General features: G+C 40.9%; 2 protein-coding genes across 2 annotated transcripts; one reads left to right on the top strand and one right to left on the bottom strand.

The window, feature by feature from the left end:
• Positions 1-35: 35 nt before the first annotated feature.
• Positions 36-5,964, top strand: dtnbp1a (dystrobrevin binding protein 1a). The gene is made up of 10 exons (XM_061288472.1): positions 36-220; positions 1,272-1,340; positions 1,539-1,589; positions 1,660-1,720; positions 2,000-2,132; positions 2,359-2,491; positions 2,712-2,734; positions 2,934-3,080; positions 3,231-3,356; positions 3,599-5,964. The coding sequence occupies exons 1-10, from the start codon at positions 165-167 to the stop codon at positions 3,850-3,852; spliced, it is 1,053 nt and encodes a 350-aa protein (XP_061144456.1). The 5' UTR covers positions 36-164; the 3' UTR covers positions 3,853-5,964.
• A 1,386-nt stretch (positions 5,965-7,350) lies between these two features.
• Positions 7,351-22,598, bottom strand: LOC133160407 (IgGFc-binding protein-like). The gene is made up of 36 exons (XM_061288022.1): positions 22,423-22,598; positions 21,612-21,662; positions 21,387-21,541; positions 20,657-21,315; positions 19,633-20,066; positions 19,342-19,505; positions 19,032-19,208; positions 18,698-18,923; positions 17,891-18,136; positions 17,686-17,787; positions 17,329-17,476; positions 16,558-16,678; positions 16,108-16,437; positions 15,775-15,946; positions 15,583-15,680; positions 15,328-15,458; positions 14,867-15,036; positions 14,515-14,729; positions 14,240-14,434; positions 13,982-14,167; positions 13,453-13,886; positions 13,230-13,348; positions 12,715-12,911; positions 12,181-12,319; positions 11,859-12,041; positions 11,620-11,765; positions 10,884-11,230; positions 10,502-10,725; positions 10,170-10,311; positions 9,240-9,576; positions 9,018-9,134; positions 8,841-8,942; positions 8,530-8,725; positions 8,128-8,391; positions 7,880-8,022; positions 7,351-7,814 (listed from the first exon to the last, which is right to left on the bottom strand). Exons 2-36 carry the CDS (start codon positions 21,658-21,660, stop codon positions 7,587-7,589), a joined length of 7,296 nt encoding a protein of 2,431 aa, XP_061144006.1. The 5' UTR covers positions 21,661-21,662; positions 22,423-22,598; the 3' UTR covers positions 7,351-7,586.
• Positions 22,599-22,708: the final 110 nt, after the last annotated feature.

Raw genomic sequence — 22,708 nt, forward strand, 5'->3', positions numbered from 1 at the left:
GGGGCAGTAATTGATTCTCGATGCCGTTACATTTTCACCTAAGAAGAAGTATAACGGAAGACGAACCGCAGGTTGTGTACCAAGCTCACAACAGAGTTGTCAGGAGCCCGTACTGCTAACCGGGTTCATCTCAGAGGACAACATCCTTACTTCATAGTGGAATCATGTTCGAGAACTTCAGAGAAAGACTTCACATGGTGCAACAGGATTTAACGACAGGGTTTGTCTGATTTATGTCGATGCGTGTGAGTTGCAATCAAATTGCATTGATATCACAACAAATACGACGCAGCAAAGTTTGCTCTTAGCAGAGTCACTTGGTCAAGAGTATGAAGCATAAAACGAACACATTTAAAACATTACAATCATTAGCTTTTTTGTTTTACTACCCACGATATGGTTTGTTACGGTTGATGTGCGCCATTCCTGTTTATTGCTCTCAGCTGACGAGCATGTGACGTCGGGTCAAGAAGGTGAAACAGAATGGAGCTTAACAGTTTGCTGCCAAATGCAAAGAAATTCCCTTAGCAATGTGTTTCAAGGGGAATGTAGTTGTTAAATGACATTAATTATGGGACGTATCACTTATGTACTTAAGCAGCAGTGCCCAGATGCCTAAATAATAAGCCCGCTGGGGCAGTATTTCCAAACATATTTACATTTTGCCATCTAGTGAAAAGGGGGGATTTTGTCAGTATGTCACTATACATTGCTGACATAGGCAAATTAAGATTCGTTTTCTAGTCATGTATGTTTAAACCATTCCTTCATCATTTCAGTGAAATTAGATACGCACTTTCTTATGTTTTCTTTTCATCTGCAAAAACAGGTCGCTGTAAAAGCTGACCCATTCGCCTTCTGATCTGTATCATCCTGTGTATATCTCCCATGGATGGATGGATGGGTTCTTTTTGTCCCATTTTGTGGCACCCTGTGGTACATTATAGTAGCAGCGAGGGATTCGGAACACAGTCGATGACCCTCTCATCACCACTGTCATCACCACTGTGTTGAAAATTTAACACATGGCACAAAACGTAGATGTATGCATAGAAATGTGAGCCAGCTCTAGGAATTGTCAAACTAAGTTGTAGCGTGACATCATGCACGCTGTGATCACGATGCCTCTGATGTACTAATGAAAGGAGACTTTGAATCTCTCCTCTTTCATCTATAACTGCTTCAAACGAGTCGTATGTATCGACATTTGTTATGATTTTATTATTGCCAATGATTTATGTGTATAAACCGTTTCCCCCCTGTCTCAACAGCTTGAAAACATTTGGGGACAAATCAAAGGAATCCAAAAGCAGCAGCAGCAGCAGCAGGAGGAAGTCCAGGTCAGTTAAAAAAGAACATAATGTAACTTGCAACCAAATATAAATACAATCAGTATTTTGTTGCTGACAGGTAATTCTTTCTGCAAACGTTTCCAGTATTAGTGGTTGGGATGTCAAACTTGAAGTATTCAAAGAAATTGCATGCTTTATGCCGAGCTGTGTTATGACAGTATTAATTTTGACATATTTCTTGCTCAGGTATGAAGAAAGTCTTCCTCATTTTGGTGCTGGACTAGACATCCTGAGCAGGTACTCACAGACAGACCGGCTGCACTGCGCTGTATGATTTTTGCCTTCAGTATAAAATGTGTTATTTTAGGTACGAAGAGAGTTGGTTTCTGCTTCACAAAAAAACTAAAGACTCTGCTCAGGTTGCAGAGGTATGTTCAGTTCTTCTCTCTTTCTCACAGATGACACACTATTGTTTCATTTTCTCCCACTTCGATTCACGGTAACAAATATGTCTTGTGAAAACGATGTGGATGGTAACTCTTAAAACTTTTGGCCTTAAATGGCTTAATTTTGCATTTTCATATCCTTAATAGTCTCCCAGCTTTAAAAAAATAAAAATGAATTAGTCAAGGTTACTACTCCGAGAAGACACCAAAAACACAACTGATTCGTCATACTATTTTGCTCCTCTCTGTGCCCTATTTAAGGCCATTGATGGGGACGTAGTGATGCTGTCGGCACACTGGGAGAAGAGACGATCAGCACTGACGCAGCTACAGGAACAACTCCAAAGTTTGCCTGCCTTCATCGGTGAACTTGACGCCATCACTACATCGATAGGTATCATATGCAGTTATCTATAGAAATACGGTTTGAGCATGTGTCCAATGTTCATTCAGCATAAGGTTCATGCGCTCACGCTCTAGTTGTCCTTCAAGTGTGCACATTTGTCTTATTGCAGCGGAAGGTAGTCATAACGCCTGAGGACAAAGAGCACAGTAGTAGTACATGCACTGACTATTATTTTGAGTCGTTTCGCTTCAAGAATGTCTGTGTCCATGTGCAGCTCATATGGAAGGGGACTTTGAGGAGATGGAGAGCAGGCTGGTCTTCTTGGAGACACTATGTTGTCAATGTGAACAACAGACACTCAAGCAGCAGCATATGGAACAATTGGAAGTCTTTAAGAATAAAAAGAGGTATGCGCTTCATCAAACTTATTTTTAATTTATATCAAGTTGCTGTACCTGCAAACTGTTGATTGCTTCACTTAACAACAAATTGCAACTTGAATTAATTGTAGCGACATCAAAAAGAAACGTTCCTTTGTGTTTAGTTCAGCTTTTTCCATCACTCTTTGTTCACTTTGATGAAACAAAATTTGTTGAATGGGAACTATTTTGCATTTGTCTTTTACAGGCGAGAACTAGAGGCACTAGAAGGTGAGCTCCTTTACTGTTGCTTGATATGGGCACTGCTTATATCTTTGACTGTCCTAAATATTATTTTAACAATATGTTTATTGAGGTAAAACTGAGACTCTCTGTATTAAGGTGTAAACATTTTGACAGTTTAAACGAAAGAGACAAACTCAATGGAATGCTTGAAGAGCGAATTATAAATGAATGCTGTGTGTTCTAGTGGAACTGAACGCAGAGCACGCTCAGAAAGTTGTAAAGCTAGAGCAGGCACGGCAGCAGAAACTGAGGGAACGACAGAAAGTCTTTGAAGAAGCCTTTAACCAAGACTTGGAGAAATACCGTTCCACTGGATGTCTTGAGCACAGAGGTAAACGTTCTATGGCTGAGCATGCTCTCTTTAACATGCTTAATGTTGTAGTTTAGAGGCTGAAAAGGTAAACAATTGGTAGAAATGTGAAGGCGAGTTGGATTTCAAATGCTTCATGTATATTGTCCCTCTTTGTATATACGACTGAAGATCCAACAGAAGCAGATGTGGTTGTTCTGGATCAGATGACCGTAACCAACCTATCAGACCAGGAAGCATTGGACAATTTCCTCAACTCTAGTGATGAGTTTAGCTCTGGGTCGTCACTCACTTCAGGTACGTCACTTACCCTGAAAAACCAATTAGCGTAATGGACCAGATCTAGAAAGTGGAAACGAGGCGAGAATGCAAACTCCACTGCAGTAACCATTTCATTCAGCCCAGATTGATTTTAAGGCTGTGCTCGTTTTTGCAAACCTGCAACTTTATCTCATGGTCACACATACAACATAGTCATCAAGGATGGATATCTACCAGAGCTGTTGAATGTGATTAACTGTGCTTGTCATCTTAACCAGGTCCAGACCCTAAGTCCGACTCCTCGGAATTCTTGAGCAGTCCATTGAGCCAAGTTCCAGACCTAGAAAACCACTCGTCAGACAGACACTATGAATGTGTTCAAGATGGCGATGGCCTCAGTGAGGACAGTGATGAGCCTGTGGTGCAATTAGACGAAGAGGACATTCAGCCGGACATGACGTTGGTCGGCCTTCAGGATCTCGAACAAGTCAGGAGCTCAGATGAAAGCGACTCTCCGGAGGATGTGCCCTGAGGGTAAACCTTGCAACTATGCCCTGAAATATCTCGAGGTTTAAGCACCCAACCTAACCTTAAATGCCCCAAACTTGGACTTTGGACAACATGCGCAGCCAACGCAAGTCGGCTTTTGTTTTTTTAACCCGAAAACAATGCAATAGACAAATCAAAAATGCACCAAATGAGGGCCGAGCATGTAATTTATCTATGGATGTGTTTTTTGTCGTTATGTTCAAATACATTTCCGTTACCAATGCTTTCTAAAATAGGAGAAAAGTAAGGACTCGTATGAAGCAACAGTTAAGCCTCTAGTGGTTTAAAGCAAGCATATCACAGTGACCACCACTCTGCAATTAAAACATTCTTAATTAAGGGAGCAAATATGCTTCCATAGACGTCCTGCAAATTTTGTAAGTAAATATGTCCTCAAGTCGGATAATTTCAATTTTGTTTCCCAATGTGCGCACTATTGTAACTAGTTGACTGAATCCATTTGCACACAATTTTGCTCCAGCTGGTTTGACAATTCATAAACAAGACAATCCTTGTGCTCATGTTCAAGATAAATAAATGCTGTTTTTATTTGTGTTTCAAAGATAGATGCAAATAGGAACATTGTACATACACAACATAATTAGGAATCATAGGCCGTTAAGTTGTGTTAATGATTCTCTAAAGCAAAAATACTTATTAGCATATAAAAAGCCATTAAAATGGTCATTGCCATGCTATTCTACTCTATATATTTGACATTCAAAGTGAGCCAATGACTTATTTTAATTTGAAGGTCTTCATATTTTTGGTCTCAAAGCTGTGTGGATTAATCGCATTTGGGAAAAAGGCCATTGCATATTTTCAAATTGGTTTGTTTTAGTATGTGTTCTGACAATGTTTTTTTTTAAGAGCAACAAAGTTGTCTCGTTGCAGTGAGGAATTTGAGACAACTGCATTTACCTTCCAGATAGCAAAACCTTTTATTAGTGTACGAACACGTTGCTAAGTGAACCTTGTGAAATCATATGTGTAATATTATCAGATGCAGTATTAGGTTCATTTTAAATAAATCATAGTCGAATAAATATTGAAATAGTTGTACAGCCTGAATTATACACATGTATTTGTGGACCACTGTAACTCCTCCTCACTAGTACCAGCTGATAAATTATTTAGAAACCAAAGTTACAGTATATATATATATCTTGACAATGAATATTCCATCCACTAATTTCTTTAATCACTTAACCTCACTCTGGACATGAGATGTGACCTATCCCAGCTGACCTTTGGCAAGAGTTGGGGTACCCCCCAAAAAAGGCTGCTGGCCAATCACAGGGTATATTTAACAAATAATCATTCATATTTATGTTTACACTGGGTCACAATTCAGACTCTTCAATTAACCTAAGCAACACATTTTGTGGATGTGAAACATCTGGAGAAGTTTTACACAAGCGCAGCAAGAAGAGGCAAGCTCAGATGATTTGAGTCTGGATTTTAAATCCCAACCTCAGAACTGTTAAGCAAACGTGCGATCCACTTGACAACCAACAAATTGAATCTGTTTTTTTTTTCTTTATTGAACTAATTGTATATAAATTGCTAATAAATGTACAGCACAGTATTCAATTTACCAAAGACAGCAATTGTCTTCCAAACTTTTAATAGGACATATGATTGTTCCTCATATCTTGCATGTGTGACAATGCGTTGTGAGAGCACTGTGACCTAATTGCTCGATGTTGGGCTTCATTGAAGCTTGCAATGAATGTTTCTTCTTGACCTTATGCTGTTTTATTGGAACACCTCTCATTTTAGTGAACAGAAAAATTGTGGCAATTTTTCTAGCACGCTTTGTATGCATTCTGTTGGTAAACCAGGAATTAAATAACTTTAAAGCATTTATTCGTGTGTGTGTGTGTGTGCGTGTGTGTGTGTGCGTGTGTGTGTGTGTGTGTGTGTGTGTGTGTGTGTGTGTGTGTGTGAGCGTGCGCGCGCTGTTCATATACAAGAACTGTTTTTATCACATTTAATTGCCCCTTTCATGTCATTTATACATTCACTAGGTGACTGATTCACAATTTGGTTTTGTCTGATATCAGAGATTAAATAAAGAAAACCAACTGGCTGATTGATTTGTTTTAATTGAGAGGAAAAAAAAACAGCAAAAGCATTTCACTAGCTGACCAGGAGATGGCGACAGCGTGGCATCTGAAGACCATGGATTGTTTGTTCTGCTATAGCCTAGGTGACTGATTCACAATTTGGTTTTGTCTGATATCAGATATTAAATAAAGAAAGCCAACTGGCTGATTGATTTGTTTTAATTGAGAGGGAAAAAAAAAAAAAGCAAAAGCATTTCACTAGCTGACCAGGAGATGGCGACAGCGTGGCATCTGAAGACCATGGATTGTTTGTTCTGCTATAGCCTAGGTGACTGATTCACAATTTGGTTTTGTCTGATAATAGATATTAAATAAAGAAAAACAACTGGCTAATTGATTTGTTTTAATTGAGAGAAAAAAAAAACATCAGCAAAAGCATTTCACTAACTGACCAGGAGATGGCGACAGCGCGGCATCTGAAGACCATGGATCGTTCTGCTATGCCGGTTTAAAAAAAAAAAAAAAAACGTAATTAGCTAGGGGTCAAAGGTCAAAGTTTACGGTTCAAAGTTCACCCAGGGGTCAAAGGTCGGTTCAAAGTTCACGGGGTCATGTGCACATTTTCGATTTTTAACTAGAGTTGAAAGTTCAGGATTCAAAGGTCACCGCGGGGTCACCACGGGGTCACCGCGGGGTCACCGCGGGGTCACCGCGGTCACCACGGGGTCACCGCGGGGTCACCGCGGGTTCAAAGTTCAGGGTTCACTTTTTTTTATTTTTTTTTTTTTTTTTATTTTTTTTTTTAGGTTAACCTTTATTTAACCCAGTGCTTCTCAATTATTTTCTGTTACGCCCCCCCCCCCCTAGCAAGAAGAAAACTATTCGCGCCCCCCCTCCCCACCGTGACTATCCTAACTTGTCTTGTAAGTCGTAAAATGTTGCACTGTCGCAAACGTCACAGAAGTAACAATGAGAGCGCCACTGCCCCCTGCTGTAGTAAACGCGCAATTACACTTTATTCTAGTACTGCCAAAAAAAAAGCCTGTTCCCCAGGGTCACACACGCCCCCCCAGGAATAGCGCCCCACTATTTGAGAAGCACTGGCCTAGGTGACTGATTCACAATTTGGTTTTGTCTGATATCAGAGATTAAATAAAGAAAACCAACTGGCTGATTGATTTGTTTTAATTGAGAGGGAAAAAAAACAGCAAAAGCATTTCACTAGCTGACCAGGAGATGGCGACAGCGTGGCATCTGAAGACCATGGATTGTTTGTTCTGCTATAGCCTAGGTGAGCCTAGGTCAAATAGTGGGGCGCGCCCCCCCACTATTTGAGAACCACTGCACTAATCGATGTAAAGGTGTCACTTCAGGACAGTTATTCAGAACAAAACAAACAGACACTAACCCAGTCAAATGCTGCAGAAATTTATTTAATAGTGATGAGAAGATCTGGATGGATATGTGAAACAGACTAGCTTTCAGAGTACGGGTTGTTTCAATTTTTACATGGGACTTCAAATGTAATTGATCAAACAAATTATTACTTGATCACCTTAAAGGTGAAGGTAACACAGATGAGTACTTTTATTATTTAATCTAGTCTTATTTACTTTTAAAGTAGTAGTCTAGAGTTGAATAAAAAGTATCATTTCTTCCCATGATGGCGTATGGATAACTCCTTTATATCATAGCAGCCCAGTGACCCGTTGAGAACTCCACATGTCTGAGGTTTGCTGCAGTGCGTCCTCTTACAGGACACCACCCCTCCTTGGCATGCACACAGCTGATGGCAGTCCGGGTAGAAGGTCTCACCTGACTCAATGTAGTAACCTTGGAAACGGCACCCGCACTCAACTAGTGCAACGCAGCGACCCTTGTAGAAAAAGACAAGCGATGAATGTTTGTATATTATCAATAATAATCACCAAAGTCCCCTACCTGGCTCAAAACATAACCAGGGATGCACATGCAGCCCTCACTGGGTGGAGCTTTACATTCAACAGGTGCTGATAGAGAGGTGCAGCTGAGTGGACAGCCAGGAGCTGTGACGCTGTACATACTGTTGGCTGGACACTGCATCCCTGACACACACAATAAAGGCAAAAACTCTTCAGAAACTTTTTTTTTTTTTCTTTTACACAACTGTAGTTACATTTCCACTAGTGATGAAGAGTTATTGCACTTACAGCAGAGTCGCCTGGTCCTCCACGACTTCACACAGCCTCCCTTCACCTGACACTCTTCTACATAGTTACTAATAATGTCACAGGCAGCTTCCTGTTTGCCATCCATCAGCATCATGTCATAGATACAGTCGTCACGGAACTGCTTGGAATCCATTCGGCCTATGCAGTCAGCCAGGGGCCCATCCTCTGCTGTGATGATGTCGCAAACTGATGTGTAGCTTGGTGGTTTTGTGTCAGGGTTGAGAGGCTGGGCACAGTCCTTACCTGACAGCAGAAGCACATTAGCGTCAATTGAGTTTGACATTGTTTCACATTATTTCAGCAGCGTCAACCCTAACGTACTACGATGCTGACTTGATGAATAAGCACAACATAGAGTACACATATTGATGGATAGCTTACATTCTTTAGAGCAACCTGGACTATTGGCGACCCATTGCTTTATTCCAAACTCATTTGCAGTAGTAGCTGGCGTCCCATTGGGCAGCGTCAAGTCATCAGCGGGATTATCGTTGAAGTTTCCACAGAGACCGCACATGGTACCGTAATAACTAGTGGCCAGCTCCACTCTGACTGTACTTGCAAAGTCAAAAGAGACCTACCATGCAGTAAAGAGAAGAAATGTTTTATTCTCACATCTCATCAATTGCAAAGACATTTCAGGAAGCAAACTTTATTTTTGAGTATTGAGTACTCCAGAAGGTTTCCCTTACCTTTAGAAAGGTGGTTTCGAGGACAGCCAGTCTGTACCTACGATAAACCTGAACCAGTGTTTGATTGGATGAGAAGGGCAGAGCGTATTTCAGCTCGTCCACCTGCAGCGGAAAATCCATGCATAATTTAAAATGCGTGCAAGTGTGTGTGTTTGTTTATGTGTGTACGTTTCTTACCAGCACTTTATATGGATAGTCCGCTGAGAATTTGTATGCGTTTCCAAACACTTTTACAATCACCACCTTGGCATAGGAAACTCTTTTGTTTCCACGATTGTTATTTTCCAGGTTTACCTACATTTTACCAAACACATAGACCCACAATAGTGACAAAATATAATGGAGAGTACAGAAAAACAGAACAACAACAACAAAACAACCATGATTAATGTACAGTACCTCAAAGTGTTGAAGACCTTCAGCATTTTTACACACAGTGGCCAACCGGTACACACAGTTGCCCTGAAAGTCAAATTTGAATCCATCAAAGGTGTAGAAGTGAGGATCCCCCCGTGCAGAGCAAGTCTTGAAGCTGATCGGATAACAGTCCTGGACTCCATCCACAATTTGGCACTGTTCTCCGGATCGACACCCCTTTGGCTTGCATTGTACTGTTTGCGTCGCAGCATCACACACACATTGTTCTTTGCACTGCGAGTCTGTCCAGAACACCTCACCCGGCAGGTAATAGTAGCCGTTAAGGTTACAGCCACAACCTTTCTCCTTTTCAACACACCTGGAAAACATCCAAATGGATATCACAGGGATTTATTCATATGCTACTGACTGATAAACCAGTTGCTCTTCTATTTGAATCCGACAATAGAATGAACTTCAATTGGCTTCCTAATTGGCTATTAATCTGATTCACACATCACTGAAGATTGATTTAAATCAGGGATTGTCAACCGGTGGTCCGCGGCCGTCTAGTGGTCCGTGGCAATATTGTAAGTGGTCTGTGAAATTGGAAATGGAAAATTATTGTAAACATAAAATTGAGTTATTATTTAGACTTGATTTGTTTTCCAGCAAATTTTCTGAATCATTTACTCATTCAAATGATGTCAAATGTAGTTGAGATTGCCAAAATAGACATACAGATGCAAATAAATAGCCTGGATAGGTCTATCCTTCTTCAGTGCAAAATAAAATAATATTCCGCCAAAGCAGTGGTCCCTGAGTTTCTTCTTGGTTATAATGGTAATGAAAACCCCTGATTTAGATAATTGTGCTACTATAAGAAATAACCATTAAAATTAGGGCAGATGTTTTAAATGAGGTCACGTTATCACATGGTAATGTAAAAAATGGGACAATGTTTGCAATAACCCATTTCGGCTGAGAACATATCCCTGGTCACAGAAGCAGCCCTCAACGCAGGCCTGACGACACACTTCTGGCTGAGCACCACAGCTGGCTGGACATGCTGGGCCACACACCTCATAATGACTGTTTGCTGGACATTCAATAGCTGTGGGCACAGAGAGAAAAATTGGAATAGCTTTCTTGGGGAAGAGGCTTATTGGTGCTTGATCTGCAGTTATTAAAGATTTTTGTGGGGTTAAAAAAATAAAAATAAATTCAGTGCAATAATAATTGGACATCAATTTTTGCTCTTCACAAGCCGGCCTCTTCAAATTGAGTACATGTGAAAAACTCACTGCAGTTGGCCTGTTGTCTCCATGGCAACACAGGAGCTCCAGCTTCCTGGCACTCAGCAAGGTAATTGCTCAAGGACTCACACAGTACTTCATGTCGTCCTGCATTGACACAGACATCGTACAAGCAGTCCGACACAGCCTCCCCGACTGGCACGCTATCATGGCAACGGGAAAATGGACCCTTTTTATTGCCAAGGATCCCACAGAATTCAGGACCGGTGTATCTGAAGTAGGAATAAATGGACATAAAGGGTTTGTTTTTAAAAACAGTCGATTTAAAAAAAAAAAAAAAAAAACTACATTTACAGCCATACATTAATATATTTTGTCAAATATATGTAGATTTTTTGCCAAGAACATGCTGCAATCTGCTGTATGTTACCTTACGCGGTCCTCTTCAGAGCATTGAGGACACACTCCATCGCAGTAATGGTAACAGAATGGGTCGCCATCATGCACGCTCCACGTTCCCGCCCAGTCTGTCACATTGACTGCAGTGCGGCCTCCAGGAGTTGTCATCTCATCGTCCTTATTGCCATTGTAGTTGCCACAAAGCCCAGCCACATGACCATAATAGCTGCTGCTTAGGGAAACCATCACCAGCGTAGACCAGTCAAATGTGACAGTGACGCCAATATCACTTTGGAGGATGCCTCTTATTCCTGACTCTGTTATAGAAATGCTGCCTTCATCTAAGAAGACTGGGAGACCAGTCTTAATACCGTCAACCTAAAAGATGAAAATTAAAAATAAGTGAAAGGAGTAACTAACCTGACCAGGTACCATATGTGAAGTCGATATAATCGTCATGATCTAAATACAAATTCTGCTGTGCCGGTCAGGGTGCTATGCCCAATAATTACATAGCCAGCCAATTACGAAACATTCAGACAGAGAAGAAAGACCAGCCACCAGACTTTGACATTTGAATCACAGCATAGCAGAAGGACAACAGGTAATTAAATCTTGGATGGTTTTACAATCATCCAGTCATTCCTTGTCACCTAGAGGGTTCTCAGCAGATGTTCTCTTTCAAAAACTGAGAACCTTGTACATGGCGCTGAAAAGAAACATAATACTTTACAGTGATTTTCTCTAAATTTTACCTCCAGACTTACCAATACAAAGCCTCTTTCATCTCTTGGAATGAAGATAGTATAGCCCAACAACTCCACAGTGGCCGAACGCACAAAGGAGCCTTCAGAGTTCCCACGGAGCTCATTTTTGGTTGTCACAGTTACCTCCGGCAGGGAGGGGTCAACACCTGGTGAGGTTGAAGTAAGTTTCATTTTAACAGGTGAGCTGTAGAAGTAAAAAACAAACAAAAAAACCCCTACCATTTAATTTAATTACAGACCTGTGGTGTTGACAAGAACATATGTGCAAGTTCCTTGGAAAGAGTAACTCCAGCCATCAAATGTTGTGTAGTGTGGGTCGCCAAAAGCCCAACATAGAACATTGGTGTCAGGCACGCACACTCCTTGACCTTCTGATACTTCACAATGCTCTTTTGCTCGGCACACAACCTCAGCACAGGGGTCTGCAAATAAGCAAACGTTAACCCAGTCAGGGCCTACAGAATTTGGATTGGTTACTAATCAGTTACGCTAGTGACATTGTGCACCTTGTTTCCATGGGTTCACAACTGAATATGTTAGCTGACTGACTTCATCACTAACCTGTGGGGAAGCAGCCCATCGTCCCATCTTTCGTGGTGCACTCTTCCCCCTCCTGGCAACTTGTGGGCTTACAGGTGAACTGACCAGACTGGCAGACACAGTGCTCAGAACAGTCCTCCTTTAATACCGGGGTATCAGACTATAAAAAGAAATTTAGGGAATAAGGGAAAATATATTACACACAATAATTCTATTTTTACATTTCTTCAACCATACTTGGTCTCAACGACAGAGTTGTTGTTAGTAGATGTGGCCTGTAAATGACAGTTTTGGATCAATGTCAGGACATTGTTGACATTGTGTTTGGAAAAAAAAAAAAAAATTCTCAGGTTGTCTAATACGCCACCAAATTCTGCCTCGTATTTCTAGCTTCAGATTTGACAAAAGGCTCATTTAGGAGACACAAAGTCTGCTTCTTCCGTTTTAGGTGGTTGGAATCTTCTCTTCAGTCTTTGAGCTTTCTCATAACCTTTCTTTCATCCAGACCTGAATACGTTTACGAGAAAAGGATAAGACTTGTTAGACAAAAATGACCTTATAATAGTGTCCGTCCACTACGCAGCCACATTTCTCCACAGGCACACAACGATTTCCATCTGACATGAGTCCGTCGTCACACTGGCAGCCCTCTTGGCACACTGGACAGGGGTCGGATCTCTCCAGAGAGGCACAGGTGGACGAGCAGGAGGAGGAGCACAGCTCATAGTGACTACCTGCTAGACACTTCAGAGCTACAGTGAGAAAAAACAAACACCAAATGACCTTAATATGAAGGATAACATTGTAACATTGCTGGTTTAATTTAGAAAAATGTTGGAATGATTTGCATGAAATGTGATGTTAAGGAAATTACTTATAAAAACTCAAAATCTATTACTCCTGGTAGAAAAAAAAACCCAGATTGAAGTAAATCGCAATCTTCTGAAGGTATTATTGTTGTAATCGACACCAAATAAAAAATCAAACCGGTCTTGAGGGTTAAGAAATACTTAACACCTGAATTCCACATTATAATACCAGCAAGCTTCAACAGTTTACATCAGACTCACGACAGAAGGTGTCACTCCTCCATTTGCTAATCTTTGTGCCGGCTAGTTGGCAGGCGCGGACATAATTCTGAATGTGTCGACACAGAACCTCCTGGTCTTTTTCTTTTGAGGACATCTCCCTTGAAATAAAAAGAGGATTTGAATATTCAGTAACCATGGTACCAACTTGGGTTCATCACCTTACTGGCATATTAGACGTTAAGTTGTTAGCAGATTTCCAAACCTGACGCAAGAGTCAAAGTTAGGCATTGGAGACACTGTGGCATGGCATCCTGAAAATGGCCCGTGTTGATCTCTGATGATGTCACAAGCCTTTTCAGCTTCTGGGGTCGTTTGTCCATTTGGGTCAGGGCAGGAAGAACTTGCACAACCTGTCTCACAGGTCACATCATCCTTTTCTACGACGGAAGCGGAAACGTTCGCCGGCTTTCCTTCCTCCGACGCCAGATCATCTGATGATTTGTCATTGTAGTTGCCACAGAGGCCGGATGGTAAGCCTTGATAGGTGGATGGGATTTGTAACATGATGCCTGCTACGGTGTCGTAGGTCAACTTTAGATCAAAGTCAGTTTCTATGATGATGTTGATGCCATTCTGATACGCTTGCACCTTTCCATCTGTCAGTGATGCAGGCAGGGAGACAGCGATGCCATCAACCTGACGTGCACAAACACACAGGGCATATCAAACGTTATCTTGCCACTTCATGTGACTAAGCTAATTTGAATTAGCAATGTTTTGTGAAGCCATACTTTAATCTCCCAAACAACCCCAGTCTCCATGGTGATCTCCACATCGTACACCTGGAGCTCAACACTGCGAGAGACGTAGCCATCTTTGTTGGTTTGTTGCTGAACCAACACCGAATAAGACGCCATGTTTTCGCCCACATCTACCTCTGAGAACTTGAACAAGCAATTTCCCAACAGAGAATATGCCTAAAAAAAATAAAGGTCATCATTGTAAAGAAAATTAGCAATTTACGCTTTATAATAATAACACTTCTTTACCTTCCCATCAAAAGAGAGAACTGATCTAACGCCAAAAATAGAACAGGAAGCGATACTTTTGGGAGAACAAGAGGCCACGCCGTCTGTCACCACACACTTTTCATTATGCAAACAGTGGAACTCAGGATTACATTGTACTTGTCCATTGTCTCCACAGACACACTGAGTGTTACATGATTCTCCAAGATAGAAAACCTAAGAGAGGAGGACAATTGGGTAAACGTCAGCGACAATACATGGATGTTGTAGCAAAATTAAACTGATGCGGCAGTTACCTGCCCACGTTGATAATACTGTCCTTCATATTGACAGCCACACTCCGCTAGAGGAACACATTTGTCATGGCTCAACATAAATCCATCGTCACACACACAACCCTCAGTGCAGGGGGCGCTCTCATCGCAGCCTTCAGGAGTTGTGAGACCATTGCAAGTAAGCTGGCAAGTTGGGGCACACACTTCATAGTGACTATTTGGACCACATAATGGAGCTGGCAGAGAAACATACACAAAAATGATCGAGCGGAATGAGTGGTGTTATTGAATGGAGAATATTATTATCATAAGAATATTAAGTGTATTTATTCTGTCAGCAGTGAGTGTTTCTTTGTGTGAGTGCAGTTCTTACGACAAAACTCCTGTGTTCTCCAAGTCTCCACTGTAGCTCCTGCCTCTTGGCAAGAGGTGCTGAAAGCTGAAAGGCTGTTGCACAGGGCGGAGGCATGGCCTTGGTACATGCACAAATCAAACACACAATCTTCGAGGAAGCCAGAGTGCTCAAGTTTGCTGTGACATTCGCTGTATGGAGAGAGGAACAGAAACATGCCAATTGTATATAAATAAGTGGGAGGCAGCTGGGCTTTGCCACATGTCATCTTTTATTTCAACATGAAATAATCTACTAAATGTGTCGTCAACCAAGTTTCATCTGAATTCTACATACTTTAATAATATTCATCTTACAAACAAAATAAAATAATTGCTTTCCATGTTAGATTTAAATGAAACAATATTTTTTGTTGGGAGTGTGCTGGCATGAGATGCTTTAAGAATAGAGCTCTTTTATTTATAAATAATAAAAGCTCTTACCTGAAAGGTCCAGATTTGTCTGCAATTATGCCACAGTAGCGCCCCTGCTGGTAACGTAGTATCTGTGCAGGCTCACACTTTGGGCATTTATTGTCAGGGCAGTCACTAGTGCAGCCAGAGTTTCCTCCGACCTGAACACATAAATAAATGAATAGTGCCATGTTATTTACTTATGCTTTATCCATTGTTTTGCATCACTTGTGATACAGTAATGTCAAATTTTGGACTTAACGTTCATGACCTACTTATACACACCTTCCAGCTATGGCCAAATGCATTAATATGTTTGGCCTGTGTGCCATCAGGTTGCAGCAAGTCATCACCAGGTTTCCCATTGTAATTTCCACATAATCCTGACAGAGAACAGACGTTTAAATCACAAATCCTCCATTATACACTGTCGCTGGAAAGTACTAATGACGAGTGACACTCATTTACAGTTCCTACCGGTTGTAGCAGAAGCATATGAACTGGGAAGCGTCACGCTAACGTGGCTGTTCCAGTTGAACTTGAGAGTCAAGCCAAAGTTTGTTTTCACAATGCCAAAGTACCCTTTCCGGAAGATGGAAAGCTTGCCATCCTCTGTGATGTAAGGTAAATTGATGGAGCGGCTGTTAACCTGCAGAAGGAAGAGTATCAAATCAAACTGGATCATCATATAATGTCTATAATGAAATATTCAGGCTTGATACTGATGCATTACAAAAACAATAATAATAATAATTCATGCCATGGCATTATACTCTTTCAGTGTTGTGGAGAAGTGACAATCAGGCTCACCAGTATTTTCCCTTGATTGTCACGACTCATGCTGATCGTGGAGCCAAGCACAGTAAGAGAAACAGACTTGACAAATGACACTCTCTTATTCCGTCCTCTGTTCTCGTTTTGGACAAGAACCTGGAACGGTAGCAGGCCCTGTTTTGAAGCCTCATCGTGTTGCGATAGAACATAGATGCAAGTGCCCTGGAAATCAAATCTCCGATTGTCAAAGGTTGTGTAGTGGGGGTCTCCAACAGCCTGGCATGTGGCATAGGATACTGGGAAGCAATCTCTTACGCCCCCTTTCAAGGAACAGTGCTCGTTCTTCTTGCAGGTAACTGATGTGCACTTCAGCAGAGAAGCAACAGAAGGAAACATGAACAATAACAATAATCACATAAATAGCATCATGTCTCAATATTGTTTTGTCAGAGAGTCTAACTATTTGTATTTACTACAAAATAATACCTTGACATTGCCACTGTGGCACTGGCATCTGGTAGTACAAGTGTTGTCGGCCCAGAAAGTGCTGTCTGATGGGTAATATTTGCCCTGATGCTGGCAGCCGCAGCTCGATTGAGGAACACAGCTGAAGAAGACACAGAAAAAGCATTGCAATAATTGTCATTTTTTTGACAAACTTCTTTTTTTTTTTTTTGCTTTAAACATCTCATCAGGATGCTACGTCTACGTAGATTCTTCATTTACAGATCTTTCAAAACTACCTTTGAAATGAAATGATTAATAAAGCAAAAGAAATGGTTTTGGGGGGTTTCTGAAAAAAACTGAAAAAATGACTTGGGTCATATTTTTAGAAAGGTGATAATTTGATAATTCCATGTCTGATACACAGTGCTCCCTCGACTTACAAGTTTAATTAGTTTCATCACCACGATCATCATTCAATTTATATAAACTAAAATAAATACAATCGATACGTATTCCCCATTGTTGATAAGTGAAATGCCATTAATCTCTTCTGGCCTGTTTGTTTCCTGTTTAATAAGTAGCATGTACAGTACTGTGAAGTATGACAACATCATAAAACATTCTAAATAGTAAAATCAAATGTAAAGAAATTGTATTGGTTTTAAGTATATTGTTTTATTGATGATCGCGACTGTCTCTCCTTGTGTTTTAATTTTCTATACTTGTTTCAAGACCCAGCTCGAGAGTTAGAAAAAAAAAAGGGGTTGAAGTCAATGTTCCAAGTTAACCTGGAACGGCATTTTCATTTACCTGTCTCCATTAAGCACGAGTCCTGCATCACACTGGCATCCTTCCTCACAGGGCTCAGTACATTGCTTTTCATTGTCTGTGGTCCCACAGGAAGGAGGACACGCTGAGCCACATGCCTCATAGTGGCTGCCTGCTGGACAGGAAAGAGCTGGCAAGAGAAGAATGCAGATCATGAAGAACGGTGTTGAAAAAATATCCGAATCCGATTTGGTCTGAATGACATGGCTGTCAAAGGTCAAATCAATGCATGGATCTTTTAGCTGAGGTCATTCATTTCTTAAAAGTGGAAGTGAATTTCTTTCTCCACATTAATGTTCTATGCACCCCTATGACCTTAAACGCGGCATTCTGACTTACGACATTTCGTGACCATTCTCCACTCGGGATTGACCTTCACGCCCTCTGACAGACAGGCATCATTATAATTCTTCAGGTTATCACAGAGAATCTGTCTCGCACCTGGAAGGCCACACAATCAAATCAGCATATTTTTTTTCCCCATTACATAAATTATTCTAATACTTGGACAAAAATTAGAGGAAGATACCATTTTTTTGCTTACCCTTATTGACGCAGACATCATAGATACAGTTGTCTAGGTAAAGAGAGGGGTTGACCACTTTGTGGCAAGATGAAAAGGGTCCATCTGCCTGTGTTAGTATGCCACATTGTTTGGGCTGACCAAAGTAGGCCTGCTTGTCTGGTGAACATGTGGGGCACCGCCCACCACAATTATCATTACAGAAGGGATCGGGATCTTTTATTTTCCACTGCTGGATCATCTTCAGCACAGCTGATAGGCGAGACCCTGCAAAATTCAAATTACAAACTGCTTTTTTTGATTGAAAGATTTTTAGTGAGCAGTTTACAAGAAGAGATCTTGATTCTCTGTTGCATCATAATAACACATTTAATGTTTTGTTGTTTGAATCCACAATAAAATAAGATACTCATGTGGTTAACATGAATAGAATGGAACTAAGATCCAAACATTTTGGGAAACCACATGTTGCATCTTTTCAGGAAGTATTGCAGTTCTTATGACTGGAAAAAAAAGTGTCTTTATGGTAGTCAAATTAATCTCTTTTGTTTTTTAATATCATTTGTGTAAATTTGCGTGCGCTTGATTCTAAATTGCATTGCTGCCATTCTTGGTCAGGAGCTTGGAATGGAAAGCTTCGATGTCAATGAGACCAAATTGGTTAAATAAATGTTAAATCTCTCATTGGGTGAAGTTCAGTATTTTTGTTTTTACTGTAATGACTTGCATGGATCATCCAATTTGATGAGGATGGCAATAAATTAATTACTACAGCAACTATCCACCCACACGCACACATGTCCCGAGTGCAGAGTTGCTACTGGTTACCGTTTGGCTCGGGCAAATCATCTGTTTTGTCTCCATTATAGTTCCCACAGAGGCCTCCGAGGTGTTTATAGTATGACGATGGCACTGTGATGTAAAGCCTCATGTTCCAGTCATATTTCACAGTCAGACCAAAGTCAGTTCTGAGGAGAGCGTAGATCCCGCTACGCTTTACAGTGATCCGCCCGTCTAATAGCGTGACCGGTAAGTACTGCAATTCACCATTTACCTGTGTAAATAATGAACAATAAATCACAATTGCCTTTTTTTTTTTTTTTAAACTTTAAATGAACATTATTAATACTGTAAATGAACATCTCTTCAGTTATGTATTTACCTGAACTCGGTTTCTGTGTTTGCCGATAATAATGGTTTGCTGGTAAACAGAGACACTGACGGTCCTCACAAAGGAAACCCGCCGATTACCTCGGTGGTCATTCTTGGTGGTCACAGTGAAAGGCGTAAGGCCCGACACCTTCTCTGCAACTGTTGCCATAATATACGTGCAGGAACCCTGGAAGAAATATCAGCCACGCTAAAACTAAAACCATCATAATTATCAATACGTATTGTGGTTTTAATTCCCCAGCTTTGTTAAGCCAGAAATTTTATACTTAATGTATAGGATGGTAGTATCCTAAGCGTACCTGGAAGTCATAACGTCTGCCATCAAATGTCAAATAATACGGGTCACCAAGGGCATGACAGGTTGCTTTGGATGCAGGCACACATCTTCCATCCACACAGTTCTCCATTTCTCTACATTTGACATTTTCACAGGGATCCTTAGGTGGTGGCGGAGGAGGGGTTCCTGCAACACACACAAAAGTCAGACGTTGACGTATAGATACAACTACATTCTCTAGAGCGGCAAATCTGGATTTTGTGTTAGACTTTGCATCTTAATCTGTCTGTGTGTGTGTGTGAGTTCTGTGCACCTGCGGAGCAAACTCCAGCCGTTCCATACCCTTGCCGATCTTTGCCACCATAGACGTAAACAGCCATACGTGTGTCACCTTCCACTGTCACATGACTCTTCTGTGACCCCACTGCCACATTAGACCACACCCACTGTTGATCTGACTTGAAGCTATTCCACTGAGGTGACTGGCAGCGTCCTTTGAAACACACTTTCACACTTGATGAGCCCTCTCGCTCTGACAAAATGGCCACAGTGCTGTGGACCTCATTCACGGTCTCCACGGCCCAGCTAGTGGAAAACTTGCAGGTGGGGGTCAGCGACATCAGAAAAGGGTCATGTGGCTTATTGTCGCTAAGAAGGAGCACCATGACTTTCTTGTTGCTTTTGACAACTAGAGGATGTTTGTTGATCAGTTTCTGGTAGGTGATGAGTCCAGCTGTCTTCAGCGTCCTGTTGGTACATTTAAATACATTTTTTTAAAACATACACAAAAAATGTCTATTCTGAGAAAGTACATATATCAACCTGATCTACAAATTACTAGAACAATGATCACTTCATCATGCTAAATCTTAAGCAATGGCTTAGTTCAAACACAAGTCAATAGCCTGGAAAAGTGACAATCATTTTTGAATTTTGCTTTTATCTTGTATTTTTTTTTCTGCAATTGCAATTATCCTTTTTGAAGAGATTGAGCAAGCTCTATCAAACCACCTTATGTCCATTAGTTGCTGAGAATTCACCTATATTCTGAGGCCAAAATTGTTTTGGCTCTATCTGGTGGTATTTTGATACCATTGAAGCAATTTAAACGAAGTAGAGGAGCTTTATTTAGACAAAAGTAGTCATGTACCACCATCTTGTGGCATCAATAGACCACTACAAACGCTTGCGGGGAATGTCAAATACTCCCAGATTTTTGCTCTTCACGTGGTCCCTATCCCCTATGACTAGCGTGGTTACAATATGTCTAATTTGCAAACTTGACTCGTATAGAACATTTCGAAGTATTTAAGAGATTTGGTAATATTTAACTCAACTCTTTGGATGCTGACTGATGACCTCTCTGCAATGTGAGCTCTGTGTTGTCTTCAGCAGCAACTATCACGGCCCAGTTTGTGGCTTGGTGGCTTCCTGTCCTGGGCATCATGTAGTATTTACCCAGACTGGCCACAGGGGGAAGCTGTTCATACACATGTTCACATCCCAAACCCATTGACAGACACTGGTGACCCGCTATGACAGCCACGGGAAATTTGGACCGAACGAGGCCTGTCCAAGTCCTGTGACTCCGTACGAGATAGGACGCAAAAGGTTCAAGGGTAAAGGTCACTGGTTTCCCACTTTGCCAACGCCCCCCACCTCGTAGCAGCACGTCAGCGCTCGGTAAGATGGTGACGGGGTTTGGGCGGTCACCATTAACAATGGCCAAGAGCTTGTCCATGAAATGTGAGCCTCCTCGCGGCGTGAACACTAGGTACTCTGTTCCGAGCGCTGCTGTTGGAGAAACCACCGTTCCATCTCTTGACTTGCTGCGCCGGTTGAAAGAAACCACCGAGATTTCAGCACTGGATGAAATTCGAACTGCTGACTTTTGGGTAATGAGTTTCTTCTGCAGTTCTGCTCCAAGTGGCAAATAAACCCAGCGGCTTTCACCTGATGACAGGGTCAGCTTCAAGGAGAAGTCCACAGAAGCCACCTGCAGGTCAACAAAGAAAGCTTAAAGGGGAATACACTACCAACAAAAATTTACTCCGCAGTATTTCTGACCTGAATGTGGACATTAGCAGCGGAGTCCATTGCTGTCAAGACCAGTTGGAGTTTATGGTCATTTCCAGAAAAGATTACCTGCCAGAAGTTAGACTTCTGATCGTTAGGAAGAAATGTTGTGATAAACTCCTTTCCTGTTGAACACCCATAACATACTGGAGAGGCACACAAACGTTAATGTGTTAGTTACAGTCACACGTGTTGATACGTGTTTACTGGTAATACCTGGTAATAGCATAGCCGCAGTCAAACACATGAGGAGATGTATTTCCATGGCTGAGAAATACAACATGGAAATAGTCAGACATGTAAACATCAAACTTTTAAAACATCGTATGCATTTTTGGGGTTACTAAGGTTAAACATACTATATCTGAATGTTGTGAAGCTTTATAGGGTTTGCTTGTATAAAATAATGATTGGACCAAAAGAATTCTAATATTGATTCTGGAACCTAGTAGATATCCTTTCTTCTACAAACTAGAATTCGGCAAAATTAGAATTAGCGATAAAAAAAAGGTTCAACATCAAGCGTGGATTTAAGTATACATTCTAAGATGCATTTGTCAGTCCAAACAATGCACAAATCCCTTAAGTCATTTACCTAACAAATGTACACATTTACAATTCAGTATACAATACACAATTATAAATGTATTAATAAAGTCATTCTCGAGATATTGATATTGTCCAAATAAGATGAAACACTGTATATGAAGCGCTCTTTAGAAACACTTAGATCTGTAGAAAAATATTTATACTCAGACATGCAAATTTACCAAACATTTGATCAATTTAAAAGAATCACCTCACTCAGTCTGAACATGCTCAATAAAGAATCATAAAGTTTATACTCTACATAGTGAATTACATTCCAAAATTGATTTTCTTGAAATGTTCCTTTTTTTTGGTTTTGAAAACAGCTCTTCATACAATGTGCGGACAGGATTGCTTTTAAGAATGAAAAATAAATGCTATATTCAATCCTTATTAATACAGGTCACAATATATAGGAGAAAATGCATTTTTACTGTACCTGTAGTTGGCCATGTACTGTGTAAAAGGTAGGGCGGAGGTGGGACACTTATATGAGGGACATCGTGAGGGAAAGACAGAGAGATGTGTACATAGGAAATCAACTTGCCGTCAAGGCTCAATGAAAAGTATATTGAATAATAGGGTGTTTTTGTTGCACTATGGTTAGGAATAAAAGAAAAGGCGGCGCCTGTTCAAGACATTTCACTAAACTAATGAGCTGGAGCTAACTTTGGGCATTAGACAGGTTACACTCAGAACTGAAAAGATAACGTACTCAAACAAAT

This window comes from Syngnathus typhle, linkage group LG10 (assembly GCF_033458585.1).
Source record: "Syngnathus typhle isolate RoL2023-S1 ecotype Sweden linkage group LG10, RoL_Styp_1.0, whole genome shotgun sequence".
In the NCBI taxonomy this organism is placed as follows: Eukaryota; Metazoa; Chordata; class Actinopteri; order Syngnathiformes; family Syngnathidae; genus Syngnathus; species Syngnathus typhle.

Bases quoted from the DNA above. Each gene is read 5' to 3' on its own strand.
- dtnbp1a (XM_061288472.1), top strand. From the start codon at position 165: ATGTTCGAGAACTTCAGAGAAAGACTTCACATGGTGCAACAGGATTTA. The intron at 1,341-1,538 runs GTCAGTTAAAAA...TTTCTTGCTCAG, and splicing joins AGCAGCAGGAGGAAGTCCAG to GTATGAAGAAAGTCTTCCTC. The intron at 1,590-1,659 runs GTACTCACAGAC...GTGTTATTTTAG, and splicing joins GGACTAGACATCCTGAGCAG to GTACGAAGAGAGTTGGTTTC.
- LOC133160407 (XM_061288022.1), bottom strand. From the start codon at position 21,660: ATGGAAATACATCTCCTCATGTGTTTGACTGCGGCTATGCTATTACCA. The intron at 11,766-11,858 runs GTCTGTAATTAA...CAACCTCACCAG, and splicing joins TGTTCTTGTCAACACCACAG to GTGTTGACCCCTCCCTGCCG. The intron at 9,135-9,239 runs GTACTGTACATT...GGTAAAATGTAG, and splicing joins AAGGTCTTCAACACTTTGAG to GTAAACCTGGAAAATAACAA.